The sequence below is a fragment of the Erpetoichthys calabaricus genome, chromosome 13 (assembly GCF_900747795.2).
Source record: "Erpetoichthys calabaricus chromosome 13, fErpCal1.3, whole genome shotgun sequence".
Taxonomy (NCBI): domain Eukaryota; kingdom Metazoa; phylum Chordata; class Cladistia; order Polypteriformes; family Polypteridae; genus Erpetoichthys; species Erpetoichthys calabaricus.
The window spans coordinates 117,681,598-117,709,072 of record NC_041406.2 but is presented as its reverse complement, the minus strand read 5'-3'; the positions used below and the strand labels follow the sequence as shown (position 1 = coordinate 117,709,072).

Here is a 27,475-nt window from a genome sequence, read left to right as displayed (position 1 = left end):
CAACAATTTTGCAAAGATGAGTGGGCCAAAATTCCTCCAGAGCACTGTAAAAGACTCATTGCAAGTTATCGCAAACGCTTGATTGCAGTTATTGCTGCTAAGGGTGGCCCAACCAGTTATTAGGTTCAGGGGGCAATTACTTTTTCACACAGGGCCATGTAGGTTTGGATTTTTTTTTCTCCCTAAATAATAAAAACCACCATTTACAAACTGCATTTTGTGTTTACTTGTGTTATATTTGACTAATGGTTAAATGTGTTTGATGATCAGAAACATTTTGTGTGACAAACATGCAAAAGAATAAGAAATCAGGAAGGGGGCAAATAGTTTTTCACACCACTGTAGTTTCTTAGTAATTCAAGGTTTGCTGTTTGGATAGCAACATACTGTCTTTGAGGGTACTACAGTGTCAACAAAAGTTAATATAGTCTGTGATGTAGTGATTAAGTCCCTCAATATCATCCACATGTGACTTGCATATCATTTCACAGTCTGTCATTTGAAAGCAGTCATTCAGAGCCATTTCAGACCCCACTTCCTCACTACAATGGTGGTAATAGATTGCCATTTAATAACAGGCTTGTAGCTAGGAAAAAGATGAATCAGGTTGTGGTCAGATCTGCCTAAAGTTGCCAATAGCTTTCACTTAAAGGCATCTTTAATATTTGAATAGATGCACATTAAATTGTGTTTAGGTTCCCACCCCAATGCTCTGTAGCCTCTGCAGGATAAAGAGCCTTTGCTGAGCTATCTTGAGAATATAGATTGTATTGATAGGCTACAAAAGGCAGTCAGTGATCTGGACATCCAGCAATCTGCTAACTGCCTGAATGGGGAAGTCACTGATATAGAGTGGGTGTGGCTGCCTTTGTTCTTCCCAAAGTCAACAATGACCTTCTTTGTTATTGCCAAGGCATCATTCAGTCAGGTCTTTTACCACTGCCTTATAGGCAGCCTTGTTACTGTTGCTGGTTCAGTGATGGGGCCAATTACTGTGGTGTCTGTGTCATTTAAATAAAAAGAGGCAGTTTACTTCCTCAAACACAGGCAAACAGTGCTGTTCACCCACGGCTTCAGCTAGGCACTCAAAAGTCCATTGTCACATATGTACGCATGGGAGGCAGCTAAAGGGTCTAAATGAGAGTAACCACACCAGACCGGGGGGGGGGGGGGGGAGTGCACTGACCTTTTTTCTTGCTTTCCTGCATGACCATTCATGGGAAATTCCGCCTTGCCTTGATGATGTCACTGTTCTGGGTGTCAGTCAAATCCAGTCCTGCATTTTGGATTTGTGTTCCAGAGTCCAGCACTGTACTACCTTCACTGTCAGCTTAGCGCACATTACTATGTTTGTAAGCAGGCACTAGAAACATCAATGCATGGTCAGACTTGCCAAAGTGTAGAATTGTAGGTATCTTTAACTGTGATGTAGCAGTGATCAAGTTTCTGATTTTCCCTGATGGGTCAAGTGACATGCTAGTAGAACTTGAAGGAGACTTTTTTGAAGTTGCAATGGTTAAAGACTCCTTCATCGCTTCTGGGTGCTGTATCTTTTGTTTTGAATTGGTGGGGTGCAGCTTGTCTAGCTCAGCCACAGATGGAGTTTCCAGTGGAATGTAACAAGCCCGGAGTAGCACTGAGGAAAACTCTCTTGGCAGGTAAAAAGGCCAGCACTTGATCATCATACTGTATATTCTAAGACAGGCAATGGATGATTGTATCCACATTAGTGCACAAAGAGCTACTAATAAAAAAGCACACACCACCTCCCTTTGTCTTCCCTGCTCTTGTCAAAGTTTCTGTATTGCTCTAATTATAGAAAATTGAGCTTTCAAAAAGACAGTTTTGAGAGGGGTCGGCAAAGTCTTAAAATTAAAAGGCCCAGCACTATAATAAATGTTGTCAAATACTTTACTACTCAGATGGAGACTCTCCAAAGCATCATTCTAACTTACAGACAAGCTAGCTCCAAAATGGTTTCCTCCAGCTGCAATAATTTAAAAAATCAGAAACTGTCAATCACCAAGTTCAAATGTGAGCTTCAACTTTAAGGAAATAGCTGATCAGAAGGGTTAACCAAAGCTCTAGCAACCCACAAGTACATTTATAACCAGTGTAACAGGTAAAGGTGTGCATGGAGGTAAAAGGCAGCAAGAAGGCAACAGTTACTGTAGTTTAAAAAGAAGAGCTGTTTACCATAGGCTTTTAACAAACCTCACAGTCCCTTAGGAAAACTAAAGCATATTAAGCAGGGCTAACAAATGCAAATGCTAAAATTTGTACACATATGGCATTTTCTGCAGTGGAATGTTGGAACCAGAGAACCCAGCAGAAATCTACCCAGGCAGTGACTGAACTTGGATTTAAATTAAGCCTCCTGGATCAGCACTAACCTCCCACCCTACATATCAACTGAGAGGAAGATTGCTTTCATTACAGAGAACACATCAGATACCCTTTACCATTCTTTTGATTTACCATTTATTTTATTTACTATAATTACTATAAACAAAATAATGTACAGAGAGCAAGCAAAGAGTATACAATATAAAAAGTTAGTTTGTCTTTGTTGTCAGTTACATGAAACTTTACTTTGTGTTATTATACTTTATTACGTTGATTTATAAAATTATCAGTCTACCACAAAAAGGAATATTTTCTTTCATATTCAAAGAAGATTCTTAATTAGAGTTGATTTATTTGTGGGGTAGAAAATGAAACAGTTCAAAGCAGTTCTTATACCTGTAATATGTTAAATTAAACTCAACTAATTACTATGAGTTAAACAATATTAAATGTAAACTTTAGAGAGAAATTAAATAATTACATTGTATCAACATAAATTTTTCCAGGCAGCATTTTCCATTAATTGTATCAGGGTAAGGAGAGTTGTTAGCATATTTTATGTTATATGTTATGTAAGCATATTTTATGCATTAGTAGTATAATAATATCCATACATCTATTCATTTTGTGAGCCTTAGTCCAATTTGAGGTTTTGAGAAGGCACAGACTTTTCCAAGTGGATTTGGACAAACACAGTGCATAATAGTACATACTAAAGTTTTTTTTTTAGTTTTCAACCTATGTTATTATTCTGCTTTAACTAACATTTCTCCTTATTGCTCAGGATTAGCCATATACAGCCAAAATTTTAGTTCTGATGCCACCAGTATGTCACAGGAACAAGAACTGACTGCTGTCTTCCTAATATGGAAAGCAAAGAAACTCTTCATCTGCCAGTGTAAGTTCTGTCCTTCTTTTGGTATTTCCTCACAGCAACTGTCTTTTGTATCTTCTGTGTGTTGTCCTGTTGGCACCTTTTCCACTGTAAACATCTTACCAGTATTGTAACCCCTTACATTAATATAAGAGCCTGTCTATTACTTTTAACCCAGATTATATGAGACAATCTCTGCTGGACAAATCAGATCTGAGCCATTGCTAATTGCTGGAAATATCAGCATGCCTGCCTTCTTGCCATCTTCAAATGTGTAGCCATCAGCTTGACTCTCCCACTGAGGCACAAGAGATGGGTCATGAAGAAACATTAAACTGCCAACTTTGAAGCACTCAGCTGCAAAGTCTTCCCATTCCATCTCCGGGAGTTGACCATCTTTATACAATCTCTATGAAAGACAATGGCCAGAATTAATAAAGCCCTACTAGCATAATCTTATGGGTTAGCAAATGTTTTATGCAGCAGGTTATTACTGGATCAAGACTGATGAGTGCTTCCAGGAGAGCAGTTTGCAAGATAAAACAGAGGCTGCCTATTAACCTATTCATTTGATTAGATAGATATACTTTATTAATCCCCAGGAGAAATTCAAATGCATACTGCAACAAAACAACAATAAAAAAAACATAAAAACATACAATACACAGGTGTTGACTCAAAGTACAATAAAAGACAACAGAGAAAACACATTTAATACAATAAAGAATTTGCTAAAAAATAGCTATAGCTATAGCATTTGGTTGGAATGAAGGAATGGATGTTGGGAGGAAGCACCGACTGCCTAATGGCCACAAGCAGGAAAGTTCTTCAAGCAGGTGCTCCATTTTCTCAGTCTCAGATTCTTAGAGACCCAAAGTGTATTCTTCCATCACAAGATGCAAAGGAGGAAAAAACTTTAAAGTCAAAGTCTGTGATGTTACTGTATTCTGACAAGCCAAGTGCACAATGAAAGCAATTATGGCAATAACCTATCTTCTTCACAATTATAACAAGCAAGCTGGGAATTAAACTGGGATCTAAGATCTGTATAATAGCAATGCTACGAGTTGTGCTACTCAGTACTTCCTTGAATTTTACAAAAATATAGCCATATTTTAACTAGATTAATTGAAAATCGGATTTATTACAAAATTATAAGGGGAGTGTTCACCTTAACTTCTTCCTTGTGGAAACTCAGGTCACAGCTGTGCAGTCTCCTTTGAAGAATTTTTTTGTTTTCTTTAAACTACATTAGGAAAAATAATGCAGTTGATTGAAATATTATATCAATACAGTTTAGAAAATATTTAAATATAGCTGAAGTTTTAAAGAATAAAGCAGTTTGGACTTTAGCCCTTAAAAGTTCTAGGACCTCCGATCCACAGTGCTCCAATCCAATACACTTGCAGGACCTGAAACCTGACCTGACCCTAACCCTAATTGTGACTCTCGATCCAGGCATTCCCTTAAAGAGCTATGTACCCAGCTTACCTTTTAGATTTTATAATCTCCTTCAATATAAGTAGGGCACTTCCTTTGCCCTCTGAGGCTTACCTGCTGCCTCCTGCTGTCTGGGAAGAAGACTGCAGGCTTCTTCCTAGTCCACCTGGACATTTCTCTAACTGTTCACCGGGAGAATTTACTACCAAGGAGCATCCGACAATTAGAAGGGTAAATGTTCACTAGCTGCAAATCTCTCAGCCCAATTACTCCAGATCTGCTTTACTTTGTCGGATAACTTTTTCTCTCACTCGTATTCTCTAGAAGGTTTTTTCCATTGCTGTTTCAGAAACCCATAGCAGTCCACCCTCACAACAATTAAATTGTATTTATATGTACAGTTTGTTATTAATAAAAATAAAATTTTCTTAGAGAATTGAATACCAGTTGTTGATTTTGATCATCTTTTAAATCATCTTGGTTGAGTAGTAGATGAGTTGCAATGTCCCTCATTCTTTCTTCAATAACTTTTGGAGAAAGCTGAAAGGACATCTAACATAAAAGAAAAACCATGAAACATGCTGTAATTTTTTAAGTCTGACATACACATTGTTACATTTTCACATCAAATGTAAAAATTAAGATGAATAATAAACAAGTTCAAGACATTGTCTTATTACTCAATTACATTCATTTCAGAAACATAAACTACAAGACCAGATGTATTAGCAAAAGTTTTAAAGATCAGAGCAGATATATGGTTTATGAAGATTATTGTAAATAAATGAAAGTTTAACACATAAGCAGAAAAAAAATCAATGTAAATTCAAACACACAACTACCTAAACACGCGTTACCTAAAGCATAAAATTACAGACCCATCACCCATACCATTTACCAAAGAAATTTTAAAGATTAACAGGTTAATGGATTCGGTAAAAGTGTGGAGTACAACTTAAGACAGAATATTCTTAAAATGTTTAATGCGCTAACAGTGACATATGTGGCCTACTGTGAGCTATTTTTGCTCTGTAATAAAAGAAAGTCATAATAGTGCCAGGATTACACTTAGGCTGTGATGCTAGGTTTTGCTCTGTGTATTTTTATCAATAATTTTCTTTTTCTGTTTATTAAATTGTATTTTGTCTGTTTGTATTTTGTTTTAACATTAACCTTTTTTAAAATTATTTAATTATTTTTCATTAGTATGTTAGGGGGAGATAGCTCACAGCTGGAATACGTTGTGTCTGCAGCCCAAGAAAGACCACTTATGAGCTAATCTGGTGGCACAACAATTTAAGGATGCCCCACATTTTGGAGAGACCACTAGAGTGTGTTTTAACTTAGTGGATTCAAATTGTTACTTTAAATTAAGTTCTTCAAAAAATACATGGGAACATGGATAGAAACTTGTAGAAGACTTTCAGAACTCAACTTGATATTTATTTCAGAAAAATAAGGCGGATTGGACTGGCAAGTTTTCTAGGTTTGAATGGCTTGTTCTCGTTTCACATATTCTAATGTGAAAATCACACATATATATATATATATATATATATATATATATATATATATATATATATATATATATATATATATATATATATATATATATATATATATATATATATATATATATATATATATATATAGTGTGTGTGCATTTGGGATTATGTAGATCCTGAAAATATATAGGTGGGTGGAGGAATATGTTTATGATGCTAAAATAGCACAAACATGTTAGCAGTTATTTTACTTTTTATACTCTCTGTTAAATTAAGCACAAAAACAGTTTCTTCTTTGATTTTAGCACATTGCATCCTAAGTATAGTGCCTGGTTCCTATTATTCAATGGCTTACATTCATTATTACCGAACGACACTGTTGTAGCAGCCCTGTAGAAAACACTGATATGAGTTAGTCTAACCTGCAAGACCAAAGCTCCGAGCTTATTGATTTCCACTGATTTTCTTTTCTTCAAGTATCTTTCTTTTTCTCTTGGCCAGATCTGTTTCTTCAGGTGATTGTACATTTTCACAAGCTCAGATTCTCTGCATGGATCATTGATGTTTTCAGACAATTGTCCACTGAACTGCATTTGCTTAGAAATGTTGATTTTCATCCTATAAAAATTAAATGGATTATATGAAAGTTGAAGAGACAAATAGAATGAACACTGAATTGGGAGGCTACACTGATAGATAGATAGATAGATAGATAGATAGATAGATAGATAGATAGATAGATAGATAGATAGATAGATAGATAGATAGATAGATAGATAGATAGATAGATAGATAGATAGATAGATAGATAGATAGATACTTTATTAATCCCCAAGGGGAAATTCGCATACTCCAGCAGCAGCATACTGATAAAAAAACAATATTAAAATAAAGAGTGATAAAAATGCAGGTATAACAGACAGTAAGTTTGTATAATGTAAATGTTTTCTCCCCCGGGTGGAATTGAAGAGTCGCATAATGTGGGGGAGGAACGATCTCCTCAGTCTGTCAGTGGAGCAGGACAGTGACAGCAGTCTGTCACTGAAGCTGCTCCTCTGTCTGGAAATGATAATGTTCAGTGGATGCAGTGGATTTTCCATGATTAACAGGAGCCTGCTCAGCGTCCGTCGCTCTGCCACAGATGTCAAACTGTCCAGCTCCGTGCCTACAATGGAGCCTGCCTTCCTCACCAGTTTGTCCAGGCATGAGGCGTTCCTCTTCTTTATGCTGCCTCCCCAGCACACCACTGCGTAGGAGAGGGCGCTCGCCACAACCATCTGATAGAACATCTGCAGCATCTTATCTCATTAATATTTCAAACACAAAAAGGTACAGTCTGTTAGAATTAATCACGTTGTCTGAGGAATTTGCCAGCTAGCAAATGATGGCTCACTTTAGTTTGACATAAGACCAAAAAAGACAAAAGGTGCACACTGGTAAAAAGGAAGAGATCTTGCATATTGACAGCAGTGCAGGAAGACTGAGGGCAGGCTGCTAAGCAGGATCTAAGGATACTTAAGACAGTGGGTAAAGAAGACTGAGAAGAAATTGTGATAAAACTGGAAGTGACATAAGCGCTATGGAGTTGTGGTTGAAGTATAATGATCCTCAAGACTATTAGAAGACATATGCTTTCTGGTAGTGATATAAAATACCATGTTGTCCTTAAATATGCACATCCTTGGAATCCTTTTAAGTCAACTAAAGGCACAAAGGTCCACAAACACCAGGGAGAACTTGTGACATTTTTAACCTGGTGTTCAGACAGACAAGTAAAGCAAAACTTAACATTGTAGCACTTGACCTGAAGTAGCCAAGTTGAGTATGGAATCAGGAGAAGAGTTTTTTGTTTTAACAAAGAGTTTCTGGCAGAAGAAAGAGTCATGAGAGACAGAGACACAAAAGGTGAAAAGTGTAAGTGCTTTAGTGGTACAAGAGACATTGGCAAGTATAAAAAGTATACGTCTAAGTAGGTGTTGTGGATCTCGAGGGTTTATGACAATTTGAAAAAATGAAAGTGTAGTCTTGTTTGTCACTCAAATAGCTTGCTTAAATATATTTAACACAGATTTTAAGACAGTCAGTATATCATGTAGATGTTCTGCTCTGCTATTATCTCAACCTTTTTTTCTGATTTAAATTTTTCCTTTCAGTGCTTTGACCAGTTTTCCTTACACATGTTGTGTTATTCCACCTAGTAACACATTCTTTTTGATCTTTATTTTTTGATTGTTATATGTTGCTGTTTGCAATCATTGTTAGAGGTACTTCCTCTCCAAAGATTCTTCCCCGAATCATTTTTTAATCTGACCCACACCACTAGGCAAAGGCTGAAGGGTTTTGATATAAACCCAGCCATGTATGTTTAAAGGTAATTTAGTGTAGAGATCTTTACCCAAGACTAAGAACTACTTTTTATCAGTAATGAGCACAGTTTATTAGATGAACACAGTTTCATCCTAGTTTCCTTGCCTGTTATTCTGTCATTTACTGTGTTTCTAACATATTGTGTTTTAGGCCAGTGGATCTGAAATTCTGATTCAAAGATTTCTGTTACCCTTCTGCTTTTGCTTTCCTCATTTTATAGAGAGAACTTTATGCTTATAATAAAAACATCTTTGCCTATCTGAGGAGCCTATTCAGCAAGGCTTTGAAACAGTGGGATGAAAGTCAGTACCATAGCTTTCTGATGGGATACATATGTTCATTTGATGTATCTCATTTCATATTTTCAGTTGGTTAGGTTTGTAGTAATATCGGTCTGAAGCTTAAGCTCCTTCTGGGATATTCTAGTCCATGTGAGAGATATAAACTCCTCTGACATGTTAATTCTCAGTAGAAAATACTTGGTATACAGCAAGAGTCCAACATCCTCACCCTGACATTGAGACTGAAACATGCAAAATCAGGATAATGTGTAGAATGACTGGTTACCTTTTCTGTAAATCACCATGGGCTTTCTTTAGTTCTTGCATTTCTTGCTTGACTTTTTCAAGTTGCTCACTCTTTTGGTAACAATTTTGACAGCTTTGTTGATCACTTTAAAATTAAATGAAAGGTAAATAGGTAAAATCACAAACATGAAGAATAGCTGTAACATTTGGGAAAACTGCAATCATCATTAGAATGAGTGGGTCAAAATTGATGTGACATTTACTTTGTGTATTATTTAAAATAATTACTATAGAAAATGAATATTTTAGTTTACAATATATAATCAACCTTTTTAAGATTTTGTATTAGAAGATAGTGCAGATAGTGGATAAGGTGCAAGTTTAAAATCACAAAATCAGAGGTTCATTATGCTGTACTGAGTCTCAGAGCAGCTGTAAAATATTTTTGGAGAGCAATACAAAATAACTGTCACTTTAGAGACAACTATCAGGTTAATACAATTTAAGTGTAAATACAATATTGCATAGTGATGCTTTAATTACAAGGCCAGTAAAGCATCAGATTAAACACCAAAAAGTAAAGTAGTAACTTATATAATTTAGTGAAACAAAAAGAAAGACAACATTACATTATGGAAAAGGGGGATTCATTTTCAAATATTTTTCATACTGTATACTGTAGTTTGTAAACATACAATATTCAACTATGACATTTAATTTGCTTCTTTTTTGTTACTCTTTTCTATACAGTCTCTATCCATTTTGATATTGCTTCATACTTGCATTGATTTTACATTCCAAAGCTTTTTCAGACAATGAGACATTTTCAACTTTCATTAGCATAAGTGTGTTTTAAAATTAAACTTTGTGATCTTTATACTACAGTATATATGGATGCTGGCCCAACTTAGTAATTTGCAGTGTTTTTATAGGATTAGTAATGTTAACAGTCATGTCAGTTTCCCCAAGACAGTGAACCATACAGGATTGGGAACCTTCTCAGTCTGATCCTTGGTTTCATAGCCCTGGTCTAGGAGAAGGGCCAAGATGAGTGAGTTTCTAGATGTAGGAGGAAAAGAGTCCAAAACAATGTGGGATGTGGCCGGCCGTTCATCCTGGCCAATACCCCCAGGCTGCCAGATGGAGCACTCCCTGCAACATGGAGGTGCCCCGGATTCCAGCAGGGCCTCATGGACAGTGGAGTTTTAATGCACAGCTCTGCTGGATACCATGGGGACCGCCAGAAGTCGCTGCAGGGAGGCCCAGGGATTTATATTTTCCGTATAGCCCAGAAGTATTTCCAAGTCACGGGAACGGAAGAAATGATATAATTCCGGGCTGAAGAAAAAAGAGAAGTTTTTACCTGACCCGGAAGTGCTGGATAATCACATGGACTGAGGGCTCAGAAGCACTTCCGGGTCGAGGACTATAAAGGACTGTGGGAAATCCAAGACGGATGAGCTGAGTTGGGAGGCAGGGTGGCTAAGTGTCTGGGAGTGGAAGATTGTTTATTATTGTAATGATTATTGTTTATTGGAGTAGTGTGGAGTAGTGGTGCTTTGTGCACTTATTTATAATAATAAATATTATTATTTGTCTTTTATCTGGTGTCTGATGTCTGGTCTGAGGGTTCAAGGGATTGACAGTGCCTCTATTGTCACAACAACAATCTGTTTTGCCTATGTTATTGACCAGCTTTGTTTCTATGTGTTTTAAATTTAAGCTGTGTAGTGGCAATTCATGTTAAATATCTTATGAAATAATGAATCTATGTGAACTTTGTGTTAGCCAGCTAGAAAAATATAAGAAAACTAGGGGGCTTTGCCCCCATGCTTGCTTTGCTCACCAACCCCTGCGCTTGCTATGCGCTAGCCTCTTTGCGGTTCTGCCGCTCACGTAAGGGGATGCGGGTGTACAATTTACTAACTATTTTACATTACAGCAAGTAATTAACCATATTAGAAAATATTAAAATGTAGTAATTTGAATGTAAATTTGTTTCATGTTGCGTTAGAGATATTCATGGCGTAATACGATTTTGTTCTGTTTGGCTTTGAAATTAACACACAAAAACTTTTTAAACTTACACTTTTACTTAAGTAAAAACATTTTTTTAAGTAAATTTTCATTAATATTACATTGAATTGTGATTCTGTGTTTAGACTTTCATCGTGAAAACGCCACGTATAACAGCATGTGATTGAATTTCATTTCTCTCTGTTAAATAAAACGACTTTTTCGAGTGTTTGGCTCTGAGATTTGTAAATTGTCTATGCAAAAGCTATTCTTACAGGAAACTGTTAATGTTTCAATACGAATAGCATTTCAAGATCTCCTTTGCTGTCTAACGTTATCCCCTGAAGATCTACTACATTACCTTTCTTGGATACATCCTTCTTTCTACAGTAACTAGTGCAGAGGAAGGCCGGATGGTGTTAACAGTTGTAGATATTCTTCGGGATATTGTAAGTTGATGTTTTCATGTTCCACACGATCACCACCAACTGTTTCAGCATAGTCTATTAATATGCATTTAACCAATTTGCAGTGTAACCGATCATCATTTTTGGCGTTAATTTGTTTGACTTCATCATTTCTCAGTGCTAGGATTGCCCTTCTACTCATTTTTACTGTTGATAACCCTTCGTGATGAAATTCTTCAATAAGATTTGGACATAATACATCTTCTTTAATTGGGAACTTAAAGTGAGGAAAATATTAAAAGTTAAAATTTGTAATAGCTGAGAGAGCAAGAACTGGTTCTGTCAAAAACATTCACATGAATGAGAGGTGAGAGTACCGTGTGCGTGGTTTTCTATGGTTGAGAGGAGGGCATGACTTGAAAACATCTCATGGCCAAAGTCTTAACTAGCAGGACTTGAGAAAATCTTCCAAAAAGTCTTGTCTTCCAAAAAGCCTTGTCTCGTTGCAGGATTTTTATTTTATTATAATAAAGAGATGTATAAATTTAAAAAAATGAAAAAATATATTGGAGCCTAATAAGATAAGTGGGGAAATGAAAAAGGGCGGCATGGTGGCACAGTGGGTAGCGCTGCTGCCTCACAGTTGGGAGACCTGGGGACCTGGGTTCGCTTCCCGGGTCCTCCCTGTGTGGAATTTGCATGTTCTCCCCGTGTCTGCGTGGGTTTCCTCCGGGCGCTCCGGTTTCCTCCCACAGTCCAAAGACATGTAGGTTAGGTGGACTGGCGATTCTAAATTGGCCCTGGTGTGTGCTTGGTGTGTCAGTGTGTTTGTGTGTGTCCTGCGGTGGGTTGGCACCCTGCCCGGGATTGGTTCCTGCCTTGTGCCCTTTGTTGGCTGGGATTGGCTCCGGCAGACCCCCGTGACCCTGTGTTCGGATTCAGCGGGTTGGAAAATGGATGGATGGATGGATGGAAATGAAAAATGCATTATAAACAGGTAAAAAGGGAATTTAACAATATAAGGGACAATTGTAAGCAAACCTTAAATGGATAGGAAAGATTATGTAAACCAGTGAATGTGCTATCCACAATAAAACATAAAATCAAATATGAAAAACAGATTGAAATTAAAGTAAGTTCACGGAACAGTACTGATGTATGTAAAAAGAAAAGTGTAAAATTGAATTGATGAATTGATAGTTAGGAAAAAATTTCAGTTGTTCTCATTTCCACAATAACAGCAAAATGAAGAAAAAATATTGCTGGATGCCAACAAATTAACATGTTTAGTAGCATATGGATATAAAACAAGCAACATAATGAAAAGAAATGAGAGAATCCATGATGAGTCAAGTTGAGAAGAGACTCTATGGAGACTATCAATGAGGAGCACAGCCTTGCAGGCAATTGAAAGAGTTCTGAACTCATTTATTGCATCAGCAGGAGGCCACTGAAACAATAAGCCTAATGAAATGATTCCATTAATTACAACTTACAAATTATGAAGGTTGAATAGCAGTTACAGAGACCACTATTAGCAAAGGTTAATGTGATTCAGCCTGATGAAACTGGGAGGTTGAACATGAACAGAGTGACATAGCTGGTGAAGAAAGAACAAATCTTCATGATGTTATGAAGAAAGAATTAAAAGGCTGCAACAGGATGTGCATTACTGCATAGGAGGGATACTCACCCATCCAGTGTCATGAGGTGGTTTTTGATATCAGGTAAATTTATCTAAAGAAGTATCTACATAAAAGTATCAGAAATCAGATTTGGGTAGATTGAGTTTAAAATGATGGTCTGTTAGCCAAGAGGAAATGGCCGAGACAGAAGATCTACACTAAAACCTGGGGATTGAAAGCAAAAAATAAAACATTATCTGTGTAAGTGTGGTAAGTGAAGCTATGAGAGAGAATGATGTCCCTGTAAGACACCTTGAAAAATGAACACGAGTTATGCAATGAGACAAAAATGAATGAATGAATGAATGAATGAATGAGCAAAATATGTTCCTGCCACAATGGTGAATGGATTGCCAGCCTACTCTGTATGACGTATGATTAACACAGAATGCAGTAAAGATACACATTAAAAACTTTCAAATTAGACACACATTAAAGCTTTAAAAACTGAATCTTGTTGGTATCATTGTCAGACCAAAGAAAGCATTCATTTCATGGAACTACTATACCTTCTCTTCAAATTGTGATAGATTTTACTGATTTCTTCTTTTTCTTGTTTTACTGCTTTCAGCTCTTTGGCATAGGTGTCACACTTCTCACAGTTAAGATTTTGACTTTGAAGCAATGAATTTAACCTTGAGAAAAACAAGTTACAGTATTAAAATAGTTAATGTCAATCCACACCAGCCAGGCTTGCAATAGGAATTAAATTAGAACATTAGAACATTAGAACACTCTAGATGAGAACAGGCCATTCAGCCCAACAAAGCTCGCCAGTACTATCCACTTATTTCTTCCAAAAAAACATCAAGTCGAGTTTTGAAAGTCCCCAACGGCTTACTGTCCACAACACTACTTGGTAGCTTATTCCAAGTGCCTATTGTTCTTTGTGTAAAGAAAAACTTCCTAATGTTTGTGTGAAATTTACCCTTAACAAGTTTCCAACTGTGTCCCGTGCTCTTGATGAACTCATTTTAAAATAACAGTCTCGATCCACTGTACTAATTCCCTTCATAATTTTAAACACTTCAATCATGTCAGCTCTTAATCTTCTTTTGCTTAAACTGTAAAGGCTCAGCTCTTTTAATCTTTCCTCATAATTCAACCCCTGTAGCCCTGGAATCAGCCTAGTCGCTCTTCTCTGGACATTTTCTAGTGCTGCTATGTCCTTTTTGTAGCCTGGAGACCAAAACTGGTATTTGGATTATGAAACCCCTTCCTTTGAAAGAGATATTTCTGATCTCTTGGTTATTGAAATCTTGCTTAATTTTTCACCTAGCCCAGGGGTGGCGAACTCCAGGCCTGGAGTGCCGCAGTGGCTACAGGTTTTCATTCTCACCCTTTTCCTAATCAGTGACCTGTTTTCACTGCTAATTAACTTTTTCCCCATCACTTTAATAGCCCTGTTAGAAGAGTTCAGCCCTCTGAATTGATTCCTTTCTTCATTAAATGACAGCCAAGTAGGAATGAGATGTGAAATGAGCTAACAGATGACCAGTTAAACTGGGGCTTCAAATTCCAACCAATTTCACTCCAATCACTTTCTTAATGAGAAGCACATTCTTGCTGTTAATTAAACCCGTTATTTAATTCCATGGCTTGTTACTGCTCTCATTCTGCCACAGCACACATTTTGAAAACTTGTTTTTCCTTTCTTTCTAAGAGCACCGTCAAAATGTTTTGGTGACCTGAGAAATCAACTGTACCAAGACCATCACCTCTCTTGAATTTCAGATATTGTGTAATGGGCACAGGGGAGCTAGTCATGTGGTGGCTTGTTTTGCGTCTCATTATTGTTTGCCTGCCATCTAAAGAAAAAGAAATAACTATGGGGCCTAAGTCAAGTTAATTAAAAGAAGTAATCAGCAGCAAAAACTGGTCACTAATTAAGAAGATGGTAAGAATGAAAACCTGAAGCCACTGCGGCACTCGAGGCCTGGAGTTCGCCACCCCTGACCTAGCCTTTTGCTTAGCAATTTTATTTTGTTCTACTAGTTCTGACCTAAGCTTCTCATTTTGACCACTTCCATCTCCCCTGCTTTTACAGCCTGACATCCTGTCCTTTGTAAACAACAGAACACAAGGGCAATGCTATTTTGTGGTAATGTGAGTTGTTTTGTTTCAGGCAACACTCTTGTTTGCTACCACATGACAACCAGTAGTCACAACACATAACATCACCATTGGAATGGTATATTTTTCGGATTTTTAAACTTCTAGGTTATCCAAGATCAACGCTTTGAGTGCATATCTTTGACCGTCTTTAGAGTACTAGATATTCAAATTGTTTACTTTGAGTTTGCTTATCATTTTGGGTTTTGCTGCCCAGGTCTTTGATTTTCAGTTTTTTTTTTTTGTTTGTTTTTTTCTCTTACTCTGTAGCCTGCTGATTTCCCAATCAAATGCAAAAGACTTCAATGATCAAGGAAAATTTAAAATCAGCAATCAACCTAATATTCACATCTTTGATATGTGAAATTTACATTGAATATCAAAAAGCACAAAAAAGTAAAACCTGCCCTAAAAAAATCAACAACAGTATTTGGCATAATCAGTGAGGAGGAGAACACACAATCAGAGAAGATAATAAAATTTATAGTATGAATTAAATGATTTTCAGCAATTCATTTACTTGCTGAGGTTGTCTAATGAATATGTAATAATATACCCAACTAACTATAAGACAGGAATATAAAATTTTAAATAATTAATTTTAAAAAAAGTGACTTGCCATAGATATTTCTTTAGTAAAGGATCTGTCACTAAGAACTTAGACACACATTTCTTATAGATGATTCGGACAAGTTAGCCAACAAATTAGCTGTTGCAAGTAAATATGATTACCTTCCTTCCACTTCATCATACTGTTTCTGGATGTTCTCCTTTTCCTGCTGAACTTGTCTACACCTTTCCTCATTACCTGCATACCTAGGGATAATAAGAGACATTTCTAAAACACATTTTTCTGAAGAATCAGGTTTAAGAAGAAAATGTAGGGATTCCTTACACCCTTTATTTTCCCCTTGGCCTTAAGCTAAGTTAACTAAACAGAAAGACTGAAAGAATTAGGCAAATTCACTCCATTTAAACTTTCTTAATTTTCACTTTTCAAAAATGTGGAATTTATAGAATTTAAAACTTTTCATGATTTTCTTTGCTCTTTGGCCCTTACTCAGGAAAGACTAGAACGGACCACACGTTTATTCAGACTTTCTTAAACAAGACAAGGCCAAGGGCTGTTTCTCTATTATTGCATATCAGGGCTCTTTTGTCATGTTAAACTTTAACAACTTAACAGTTAAAGGAATACTACATCCAAAAATAATTTGTAATGTTACTTATCCTATATAGTTTGTAGTGAATGCTGAGAAACATTTTTAATCTCATGTTTTTCATGTATAACAGAAAGGAAAAAAGTTTATGATGTAATGCAACTCTATGGTGACCAATATTGTACAACTAGAAATTATTTGAAAACTTCCATATAAAAAAATAAATAAAAACTCACCTTACTCATGTCTAGTGATGAGTGAACACCACAGAGTTCACTTCACCATGCATTTGCCGAAATCATGGAAATGTTTGGGAAATTCACAGAATTCCGCTAAACACGTTGGAGTCAATGGGGCAGGAGGAACTGAACTTATGTTGAGTTGTTTATAACAATGTAATGGTCTTTTAACTGTTCCAGAGGGCTAGGGAAGCACGTGCCAATTGTGGTGGGCCGATTATTGTGGCCAAAAATGTGATCTGAGCTGTAGGACAACAGTGCTACCTGCTGCATCAGGGATTGCAAACTCCGGTCCTGGGTGACCACCGTGGCTGCAGGTTTTCATTCTAACCCTTTTCTTAATGAGTGATCTGTTTTTGATGATAATTAACTTCTTTTGAACTAATTTTAATTGACTTGTTCTTGAAGACTCAGACCCCTTAATTGTTTCTTTTTCCTTAATTAGCAGCCAAACAATACTGAGATACAAAATGAGCCAAAACAACTTGTGTCCAAAGTATAATATCTGAAAATAAAGAAAGATGAAGGTCTCAGGAATGTCGATCTGCTCAGGTCCCCAATACATTTTAACAGGGCTCTTAGAAAGAGAACATCAACAATTTTGGAAATGTCTGCTAATGCACCACAAGAGCAGCAACAAGCCACAAAATTAAAGAACGTGTTTAATTAAAGACAAGAATCGGCACCTGATTAAGTAGCTGGTTGGAGTGAAATTGGTTGGTGTTTGAGGCCCTCACTTAGTTTGTCTTCTGTTGGCTCACTCACATCACATTTCATTTCTGTTTGGGTGCCATTTAAGGAAAGAAATGAAACAATTCAGAGGAACGATGAAGAAATTCAGGGGAACAAATCTTAAAAAAGAAATTCAATTAAAATTAATTCACAAGAAGTTAATTAGCAGCACAAACAGGGCACTCATTAGAAAAAAAGGTTTAGAATGAAAACCTGCAGCCACGGTGGTCCTCCAGGACCGGACTTGGCACCCTCTGTGTTGCATTACCTGTGCCTCAGATAACAAAAGTACTTTTTTTGTTTTACTGAACTGCAGTGGTCAAACAAGGATTCCTAAGGGACTTCCAAATAGGGAAACTTACAATGTGATGCTGAACAAGATTACCTTTTCTCCAAACTTTGACATTTTTTCTGTATTTTCTCATTTTCTCGATGAACTTGGTTATAGGCTTTTTCAGAATTGAGAGACCTAAGGAAAATTATGCACAAGTAAAAAATAAGCTATTTGAAATGTTCTTTTGTTTGATTTAGTTCAATTAAGCCAGGCTGTAAAGAATACACATGGCATAGCTCTCATCAAAGATAACGATTAACCACCATTCTTCCCTAATGGAGCCTCAAGCTTGTCACTGTGGGTGTCAATATTAAATTTTGCATATAACATTATCTCTGATTATCAAAATTACCTGCATATAAAATAATAATAATATAAAATAATAAAAAAGGTAGAGTGGTGCCTCTGAGGCAAATATCTGCAGTCGTATCTGGAAGGTTGCTGGTTCAAATCCTGTTACTGCTAGAAGGGATCATTTTCAATTGGGCACTTGAGCAAGGCCCTTAACCTGAAAATTGCTCCAGGAGCACATGCAATGACTGACCCTGTGCTCTGACCCCCAAAGTTCATGTGAAAAGACGGTTTCCCCTCTGAGGTTAATACAGTGTACCATATATCAAAAAAAAAAACAAAACCTTTGGATCATTGACCAAAATATCCCATAGTAATCAGAGAGACATGTTAGTGCTCCTGTGCTGGCTGAACACTGATACCTTACTCAGGTACTGTTTGATATTCAATAAATTAATTAAATGCAGAAATGTTTTAACTTAGGTTATGCATATCTTAAGTAGATGAACTGCATCTTAAATGGATGCACAATCTGGAAAAAAATACTTCTGACAGAATCTTGCAACAGCAACATTTCATGATACATACACACTTAGACACTGTGTATGGTTATTTCATCAAAACAATTAAGGTGATTGTGTTCTATTAACCAATATGCCAGACAACCACTACACATCTAGATAGTTAAGAAATAGTTAAGAACATAGAAGACAGAAATGTCTTATTTTGAGGGTAAGGCAGTGTTCCCCTGGAACAAGAACACTGTTAGTATCATTGTATCAGCATTTAAATGTGCTTATTGACTTTATTTATTTGCTCTCAAGGACAAGATTTGGTTTTCAGGCACAATTTTCAGCAATAGTCGTCATTTTGTGCTCTCCACTGTCAAACTCTACAGCATCACTGAGAGAGGGGCATTTTTAAAATCCAAAAATCCACCTTGATCCTCTAGACATTGTTTATTGCTTTATATTTTTTTTTCAGTTTATGAGAATTTTAATATTGAAAATGGAATTTCTAAACACTAGTTACAGATAAGTTATCATTTTGTTTCTTAGTCTGAAAACATTATTAATATTTTCCTTTTAATTTTAAGGTACATCACACCACCATTTTAGAATTTCTTCACTGCTGTTGTGTCATCCTGTAGTATGATGAGTCTGGGGGAGTTTGTTGTGTTAATTTATTAGTTGTTTTAAATTGATTTTAGCACAACCCATTAGCAGTAGCTCACACTGGTGAAGGAGGCTCACGTGAGTGCCTATGCTAGTCAGCAAGTACCAGCTAGGAGTTGAGCAAGATAAAGGGGTGTGTTAGAGCAGAAAGGAAAGGAAGACAGAGTTTTTGAAACAAAAGGAGAGTGTGATTGCAGGTCAGACAGGTATCAGAGACAGAGAGAGAAATAGAAAAGGATGGGCAGCATTTTGACTATTAACAGAGAGTAGGACTGAGGGCTGTGTGGAGGTTCCTTGTTGTGGTAGAAATCAAGTCCACTGAGCTGTGAATTAGACCTGAAGTAGAGAGAGAACAGGAGCTTGTGGGTTGTGGGATGAGCAAGACATGGCAGCAATTTTAAAAAGGGCAATGTGTCCTGGGGAGCTGTTGAGGTGGGTTACTGATGGAGGTGTCAGTTTGGGGTTTGTGTGGCAGACCGGGTGCTGCATGCTTGTAAGATCCTGATGTAACATTCTGATCTACATAGTGAAAAAAGCGAAAAGATTACACATTTAAATGTGTTTATTGACTTTATTTATTTGCTCTCAAGGATAAGGTTTGATTTTAAGGCACAATTTTATACATTCATGTATTTATTGGATTATTTATTTACTGGCTGCTCTGTTTGCACTTTTTGAAAATGTAACTTCTCTTAATGTTGAAAAGAATAGCAGAATTTTATTTGTAAAACATTCACTTGTCTGCTTATTCTCCCTGACCCATCTCGGTCATGACTATCGATTTCCCTGAACAGATGATTATGTACAGTAAATGGCTGTGGGTTAGGGACATCCAGGAAGCTTGCCAGAAAGAGAACCCAACAGTGGAACATTGAGTTAGGACTGGAGTGTATTGCAAGTAATGAATTTTTATCTGGATTTTCCTGATTATTTAATTTACTTGCTTTTGTCTTTGGATTTTGCTCATTGAATTGTGTTTTTAGGCTGGTTAACCTGGATTGCTTTTTTATGCCTATCCTTTTTGATAAGAGCTTCATTTTGCTTTCATGCTCTTTGTTAATAAACTCTCTTATCCATATTACTAACCGAGAATGGTAAACCGGATGGCATGGACGCAGGTACACGGCGATGGGACCATGAGACATACTGCGCAGAAACATACAGCGCGCGTCTCATAAACCGCAAGTGAAGTCGTATCCACCGCGAACGAAGGAGTCACGGCCCAAAAACGAAAGAGCTTAACTGACGTGAATGAGAAATGAAGCAACAACGCGCCCATAGCTAACGACTAACGACACAGCCGCACAAAAAAGAGGATTCTGCGCTGCAGCCCAGATTCAAACGGAAGAGGCTACGGCGGCCCCACAGGTCCACAATGATAGTACGGAAGACGCAGGCATCACCGCCATATTGTGAGTGGCACTACTACGGAAGGCGCAGGCGTCACCGCCATATTGTGAGTGGCACTACTGCGGAGTGAAGTTAGGAATAATGTGCTGCTTGGGATTGTACAAACCGCTGAACGCTTTACACCGAATTCAAACACAATACAGCTCAACGATACAAACACTAGCCCACCTGGATAAGATCAATGAATGCAGGCGCCTACAACGCGCGTCTGAAACTGCGGAAGCAAAGCAGGCACGGGTTCAAAACGAACGAGCTCGACTGACGGATATACAAACACAAGCCCGTCCAAGATGAACGAGCTCGACTAATGTATTTCAGGATACCCAACGCCGGGGGTAGGCGAGCGAAGCGAGCAGGGGACAGAGCCCCCCTTGTTTTTATAATAATTCCACATTGCCTTTTTCTTATAAGCATGAGTTTTTACAGTTTCTCTCCCTTGTAATTCATTATTTGTGAATTCTGGGATTTGACTGCATTTTTAAACTTTTAAAAGAGACTCTCCAACAGTAAGCCTGTGTAGACTGAACTCTGTAGGTAGCAGTCTGGCCTGCTTTTGTGGCCTTTTTTGGAAGCTTCACATCCTTTTGATGTATTTGGAGGTCTTAATCATAAAATACACTCTTCCAGGGATGGAGACACCAAAAATATTACATGAAGGAAAAACAACTTCTGTCGACCAAGCTGGTAGCAACAACAACAACTGAAAACATAGCAAGCTACACTTCAAAGTGTGCTTCTATAGTTCAGCTGTGGCAGCTTTCTAGCTTTGAGTAAACTTCTATTAAATATTGTAATTTTACAGACAGATAAATTAAGAAGTAACAGTTCAGTGTTACCTTTCTTTAAGTTCATTGTACTCTTTCTGCAGTTCTTGTTTTTCTTTCTGAAGCTGCAATTTTTGCTTTTCACAGCTAAATAAAACAACACAGGAGAAATCTCATTTAAGAATTTGATTGTGTATAGAGTAAAGATGAACAAACTGAGAACACAATCTGCCTCAGGGTATGTAAAAGGTAAAACTTTAGTATTAGTAATTCTGTTCTTTTAAATGATAGAAAGTACAAACAGCATGGAGAAATTACTGTAGAATGATGAAGCGCAGTATGAGTGTATGTGATTGTGAGTCTGTACTGTAATAGCCTTCAACTCTCTATTACTCTCTAGGAAGAAGCTAGTTCAGTACTGCAATATTGAATGAATGTAAAGATTCAAAAGAAAAATAATGCTGATGAACATTGCAATCATTTACGTTCTCTAATTTGTGCATAAGCCCCATCGCCATCTGCACAGTAGTATGTCTGAGTTGGTGCGTTTTAGGGGTGATGTCCTTTAATTAAACAAGCCCTCCATCAGTCAAAAGGAAGTTTTGCCAAAGAAAAGAATTCAAGCACTAGCTATTAATATCACTGTTATCTGAAAACTGAATTTCTTAATTTACTAGAACATTCTTCTACAATAGGCCATTATTTTAAACCAAAAGATTAAATAAAAAAGAAACAAAACTGAAATCAAATTGAAAGTAAATTCATATTTACAAACTGTAAATTGAACAACAAATGTGCACTGTATTCATTTGTAAAGCCATAACCTGCTTTCTCCTATTATAAGCTCATTTTTTTTGCCTTGAAGTGGAAAACATTTCAGACTTTCAATTCAGCTACCAATATATTCAAAGAGAACTACACTGTAATAAAAAGTCTTGTTTTCATGACTATATAAGCCTACATTGAATTAAGCAAATGGACAAAAATGAAAAATAGTGAATGAAGCTAACACAATGAATAATGAAGTTAATAAAAGGAAAAAATATATAAAAAAGGTAACATTCAAGATATCAGCACCCATCATGTACAAAATAAAGAAAAAAGCTTTAACTTTAAGGAAATATGAGAAAGAAATGGTACATAAAGTTGAGGGGGATTCATTCTTTCCTACTATCGATTCATCCATTCATATATTAAGTCAATTTTCTAGGACTGCTTGATTCTTGCCGGGGTTACAGTAATTATGAGTTTATCCTAAAAGTTAGTGGTGCAAGGCAGAAATTGATTTTATAGGATAACCCAAATGATTACATAATACATGTATACTCAGATTTACCAAATTTAAAATTTCCAAGTGATATTACAGGATAGCTTCGGCATAAAACAAACTTAAGAGACTATGCAAACTTTATGCAGAGGCTCCCTAGCAATTTCCAAAATAATGCAGTATTATACTTACCTTTTTATAATGTCATCTTTTTCTTTAAGTTGCTCACTAACATCCTCTTTTCTGAGACGCTGTCTGAATGGGGGTAAAGAAATCTATTAATTTGATATACAGTACTGTATGTCTTATGGGTAAATACTGTGAAATGTATTTTATGACCAGTGCTGTTAGTGACTTATGGAAGAGGAAAAGAGGAAGGCCTAAGAGAAGGTTTATGGATGTGGTGAGAGAGGACATGCAGGTGATGAGTGTAACAGAACAAAATGCAGAAGACAGGACAATATGGAAAAAGATGATCCGCTGTGGCAACCACTAACAGGAGCAGCCGAAAGAAGAAGAAGCTGTTAGTAACTTATGGATCTTTACACTTATGCTGTTGATATTTGCTTTCTTAGTAAGTTTCCAGAGACAGAGATTCATGTTTTTTTAACATTAGACTCTTTCATAACAAAACAATATGCCATTTCACCTTATTTTAATGCCCTTTGACATTACATAGACAAAATGCAGTCTTTATAGCACCTGCAATATGCTGACTTTCAAATATTGATTAATAAACAGTCACTAATGAAGAAAGGGGTGTGTTTTATACTGACTGCTATGTTACCCTGAATGGCATTTCATGCTGATTGTAAAGGGAGTGTGATCTTTAAGCTGCTCTCTACTACAATGTTTTGTTTGTCAAGCCAAACTGAATATTTTATATACTCAATCTAATGGGAAGGCCATGGTATTGAAAATTGACTCTCATGATAGTTCACATTAAAACTAAGAAGCTTGCATTGGGATAATAGTATCCTTGAACCAAGTGCAGAGGTGGTACTACCAAGATCATGGTGGCTGGTGACTCTGAAAGTAGTAGTGAAAGGAATGGCCAGTCGATGCAGTAGAGCAGGCATGTCAAACACGTGGCCCCGGGCCGCATGCGGCCCGCAACAGAAATCTGTGTGGCCCGCATGACAGATCCTAGTTAGCACTGAACTTGTACAAAATTATTACTATCGTTTGAGATTGAATCATTCTGCATCTTCGGTGTTACTTATTGACTTTTCTTACTTCTGCCTTCTGACAAAAGCGCGATTTCCCATGGCATTACGGTACCGGAAACGTCATCTGCTAGTATAGCCACGAGCCTTGACCAAAGTTAATGAGCCGCAGTGTCACAACTGAAGTGCTAGGCTGCAGCAGGGGTGGCCTTAGGCATGTGCAAACTGTGCACCTGCACAGTGCCGCCAAATCCCAGGGGCCGCCACGCCAATATATATTGAATATAAAACAGAAAGAGAAAATAACGGCACAGCTGATGGCAATGTGGCCGAAAAACATTGTGTTTCTTGTTAATTAGTACGCTGTATTTACAAATGTCGCTAGAGTCGGAGCAGTAAGCTATATGTAGTATTATAACGTTCTGCCGTAATGAGAATATCATGGGCCGCCACTTGGTTTTCAAGTTACTGACACGCGTATATAGAAGCGTGTCATGAGCACGAGGCGGCTATGCAGTGGCCATCCACCGTGCATAAGATACCGTATTGACATTGCCAGGCGAAGGGGCCACCGATTCTTTCTCTGCCCAGGGCCGCCACGAGCCTAGAGCCGCCCCTGCTAAGGCTACACTACTGACTGGGCTGCTGAGACTGGCCACTGGGCAGAACTGACCATCACGAGTAGTAATAGCCCGCATATTTTCACGTTTTTTTTGCTCTAGTTTCATGTAAATTTGTGCTAGTATTGTAACGAACAGTTAGTGCAGACTACAGCTGAAGATCTGAAGTGGACGCGAGAAGTTGGTGAATTGTTTATTAACATATTTTTGTGATTTTGAGTTTGTAAAATTATTGTAGGTCAGGTGGCTTTTTGCATATCGGCTTATTTTTCAATATAAACTTTGAAGTAAACTTAGTAAAGTAAAATTTGATTTTTGGAGGATTTGTTTTCCAGCTTGAATTTCTGAGCAATGAATTCAGTGAGCGTTTTCGTGATGTCAGTTCACACAAACAGGGCATTCCGCTGCTCTGTTACAACGTTGAGAATGCGCCTGAGAATATCCAAATGGAATTGATTGAAGTGCAGTCAGATTCTATTCTGAAGGCAAAATACAACGAAGTTGGTGTGCCAGGCTTGTATGCTTACCTGCCACCCTCGTATGTGCAGATCTGTAAGTTGGCACCGAGAGTACTGTCAATGTTCGGATGTTTTCGTTAATGAAAGCTACCAAAACCCCACATCGCTCAAGACTTACCGTCGAGCACCTTTCATCCCTCATAAAAGTTGCAGCTGCACAAGATTTCAAGCCTGATATTGACGAGCTGGTTACTAACAAGAGATGCCAAGTGTCGGGACAAAAGAAATAAATCTCACACTGTAAGGCTCCTATATAAGCAATGAATATAATATAATGAATATAATATAATAAGGACCTGGCTAAGACTCTAATTCTACACTGTTGTATGGAGACTGTATGGAAATAAATTGCTTTTCTTTAAACTTTAAACTTTAAGTGTTACATTTTTTAAAGTTTTCAGTATTGGAAATAAAGCTACAGTAACTTTGTATAGTAGTATAATAGTATTTGTTACAGTGCGGCCCGCTGAAGCACATATGGCAGTCGAAGCGGCCCATCAATGGTAGTGAGTTTGACATGCCTGCAGTAGAGTCCAATTCAGGTAGTGTAAAGAAGACATTGATTGATGTCCATTTGTTAAGTTGTTTGTTGTGGAAGGTCTATGATTGATTGTAGTTCAATTCCTAATCTTAACATTTTTGAAAGATATACTGAATGGTTAGTTAAATGTCTGTTGAAGTGTCAAAGTAAAATTATTGGCTGCTTTGGACCACGATAGAGAGCAAGTCTAGATCTTTGCTAATAAACTATAGTGTCAGAGAAATATTAAGTCATTATAATCTGTAGATAATGCAGTCATTAGGTTGTTTAAAATAAACACTGAGTACATATTTGTTCACTTTATTCTTGCAGATCAATGCTTACATATTTCCTGCCCTCTTACATTCAATTCTAGATGACTGAGCAGCTATCAAACAAGTAAGAGAGAAAAATATCCAAAATACACAAGTTAAAGTGATCTCTCTCTAGGTAAATTTGAAATGGTAAACAAATCCATAATTGAATTTACACAGAATTTTTATGTTTTTTAAGACAGATGAGTTTAAAGTTTATATCTTGCTTTTCAGTGTAAAGTTTTGACATTTCAGAACTATGTACAGTATGCTCTATTCAAGATATTTCAAGAAAAACAGAATTTCCAAATCAGTCCACTGAAAAGTCAAGATGTTTCATGCAGATATGGACAGACTCCTGCAATCCTCTAGTCTACCATTTCACCCATAAAAATGCCAAAGAAAAAGGCATCAAACCTAGGCCATTCTAAATCTCCCAGGATGGTCAGGCATTCAAATAAAACATTATTTGTTTTTCTTAAAAGGAAAATACAGATTTAAAAAACCTTATCCATAAACAAAGTCTACCCTGCTGAAACTAGGATGACCTTACAAGCCTTTGTAAACATTTCATATTGACGAGGTGGCCACACACTGCTCTACTTTCCTAATTGATGAGTGGCTTTAAGTAAGCATGATGTTGGACCCGCCCCTTTGCACCTGTATTACTGTATGTTACTGCATCAAGCCCAGTCAGCCCGACCCCTAGAGGATAAAAACTGTTCCCGATGCCCGACGGATAACACAGACATAACACTTTGCCAGGACTACTAAATTCAAGATATTTTACCTTTCAGGAACCGTGTCATTTTCTCTGCATCTGTCACAAAAGAAAAAAGAATGCAGCCAACGATGTAGACTATGAAAGCGCTGCATGTCTTTTTCCAATTCCAGGTGGCCTGTACCCTTCAGTTAGTTGCCCTTTTACTGACTGGGCTCAGATTCTTCTGCATGCTTAGAGAAGCTGGTTTGCTCCACCCTTTAGCTGTCTTGCAATAAACACTTGCACTGCTTTCAGTTTTAGTTTCCATCTTATGAACAACATTAATAAAAGTTATTTCTAGCTCTGTAAAAATTAAATTTTACAAATGACAGAGATATGCCTAAGTAATAACTTATAGTACTTTTAATGTCCAAAATGTTTCCAGGGCAAGATCCAACCTGCGAACGTTGTAATCGAATTCCATCTTTACTGGGCCACATGTTTTGGGTGTGTACCAAATTAACATCATTCTGGACAAATAATTTTAAATGCATATCAGACACCCTTGGTGTCACAATCACAACTGATCCATTAATAGCCATGTTTGGTGTACTTCAAGATGGGCTTAAAGTGGACAATAACAAACAAACTATACGGCGGTCCAGATCTAACTATGCAACTTTTAATGCAATGCAATAATTGCATAATTAGATCTGGACCACCCTGTATAATTGCCTTTACTTCACATAGACTTATCTTGTTCAACTGGAAGAATCTTAACCCACCTCTTTTAAGTCAGTGGTTAACTGATGTTATATATTATTTGAAATTAGAAAAAATCTAATTCTCACTTAAAGGATCTGTTCAAAGGTTTTTTAAAACCTGGATGGATCTAATCAATAACATTTTAGAATAAGCACTTATTTTGGGGAGTAAGACTCCTTTCTTTTTTTATTACTTTCAAAGTTTTACTCTGGCTCTTG

General features: G+C 37.0%; 1 protein-coding gene across 1 annotated transcript; it reads right to left on the bottom strand.

Moving 5' to 3' along the window:
- Window positions 1-2,464: 2,464 nt before the first annotated feature.
- On the bottom strand, window positions 2,465-26,730 carry LOC114663626 (reticulocyte-binding protein homolog 2a-like). Its single transcript, XM_028817491.2, has 12 exons — window positions 26,580-26,730; window positions 22,844-22,906; window positions 21,457-21,531; window positions 17,796-17,879; window positions 16,012-16,095; window positions 13,677-13,802; window positions 9,100-9,204; window positions 6,588-6,783; window positions 5,105-5,212; window positions 4,392-4,466; window positions 2,828-3,629; window positions 2,465-2,767 (listed from the first exon to the last, which is right to left on the bottom strand). The coding sequence occupies exons 1-11, from the start codon at window positions 26,663-26,665 to the stop codon at window positions 3,390-3,392; spliced, it is 1,242 nt and encodes a 413-aa protein (XP_028673324.1). The 5' UTR covers window positions 26,666-26,730; the 3' UTR covers window positions 2,465-2,767; window positions 2,828-3,389.
- Window positions 26,731-27,475: the final 745 nt, after the last annotated feature.

Bases quoted from the DNA above. Each gene is read 5' to 3' on its own strand.
- LOC114663626 (XM_028817491.2), bottom strand. From the start codon at position 26,665: ATGCAGCGCTTTCATAGTCTACATCGTTGGCTGCATTCTTTTTTCTTT. The intron at 9,205-13,676 runs GTATAGTAGTTC...TTAATTTTAAAG, and splicing joins TATCACAATTTGAAGAGAAG to TGATCAACAAAGCTGTCAAA. The intron at 6,784-9,099 runs GTAACCAGTCAT...TAATTTTTATAG, and splicing joins CATGGTGATTTACAGAAAAG to GATGAAAATCAACATTTCTA.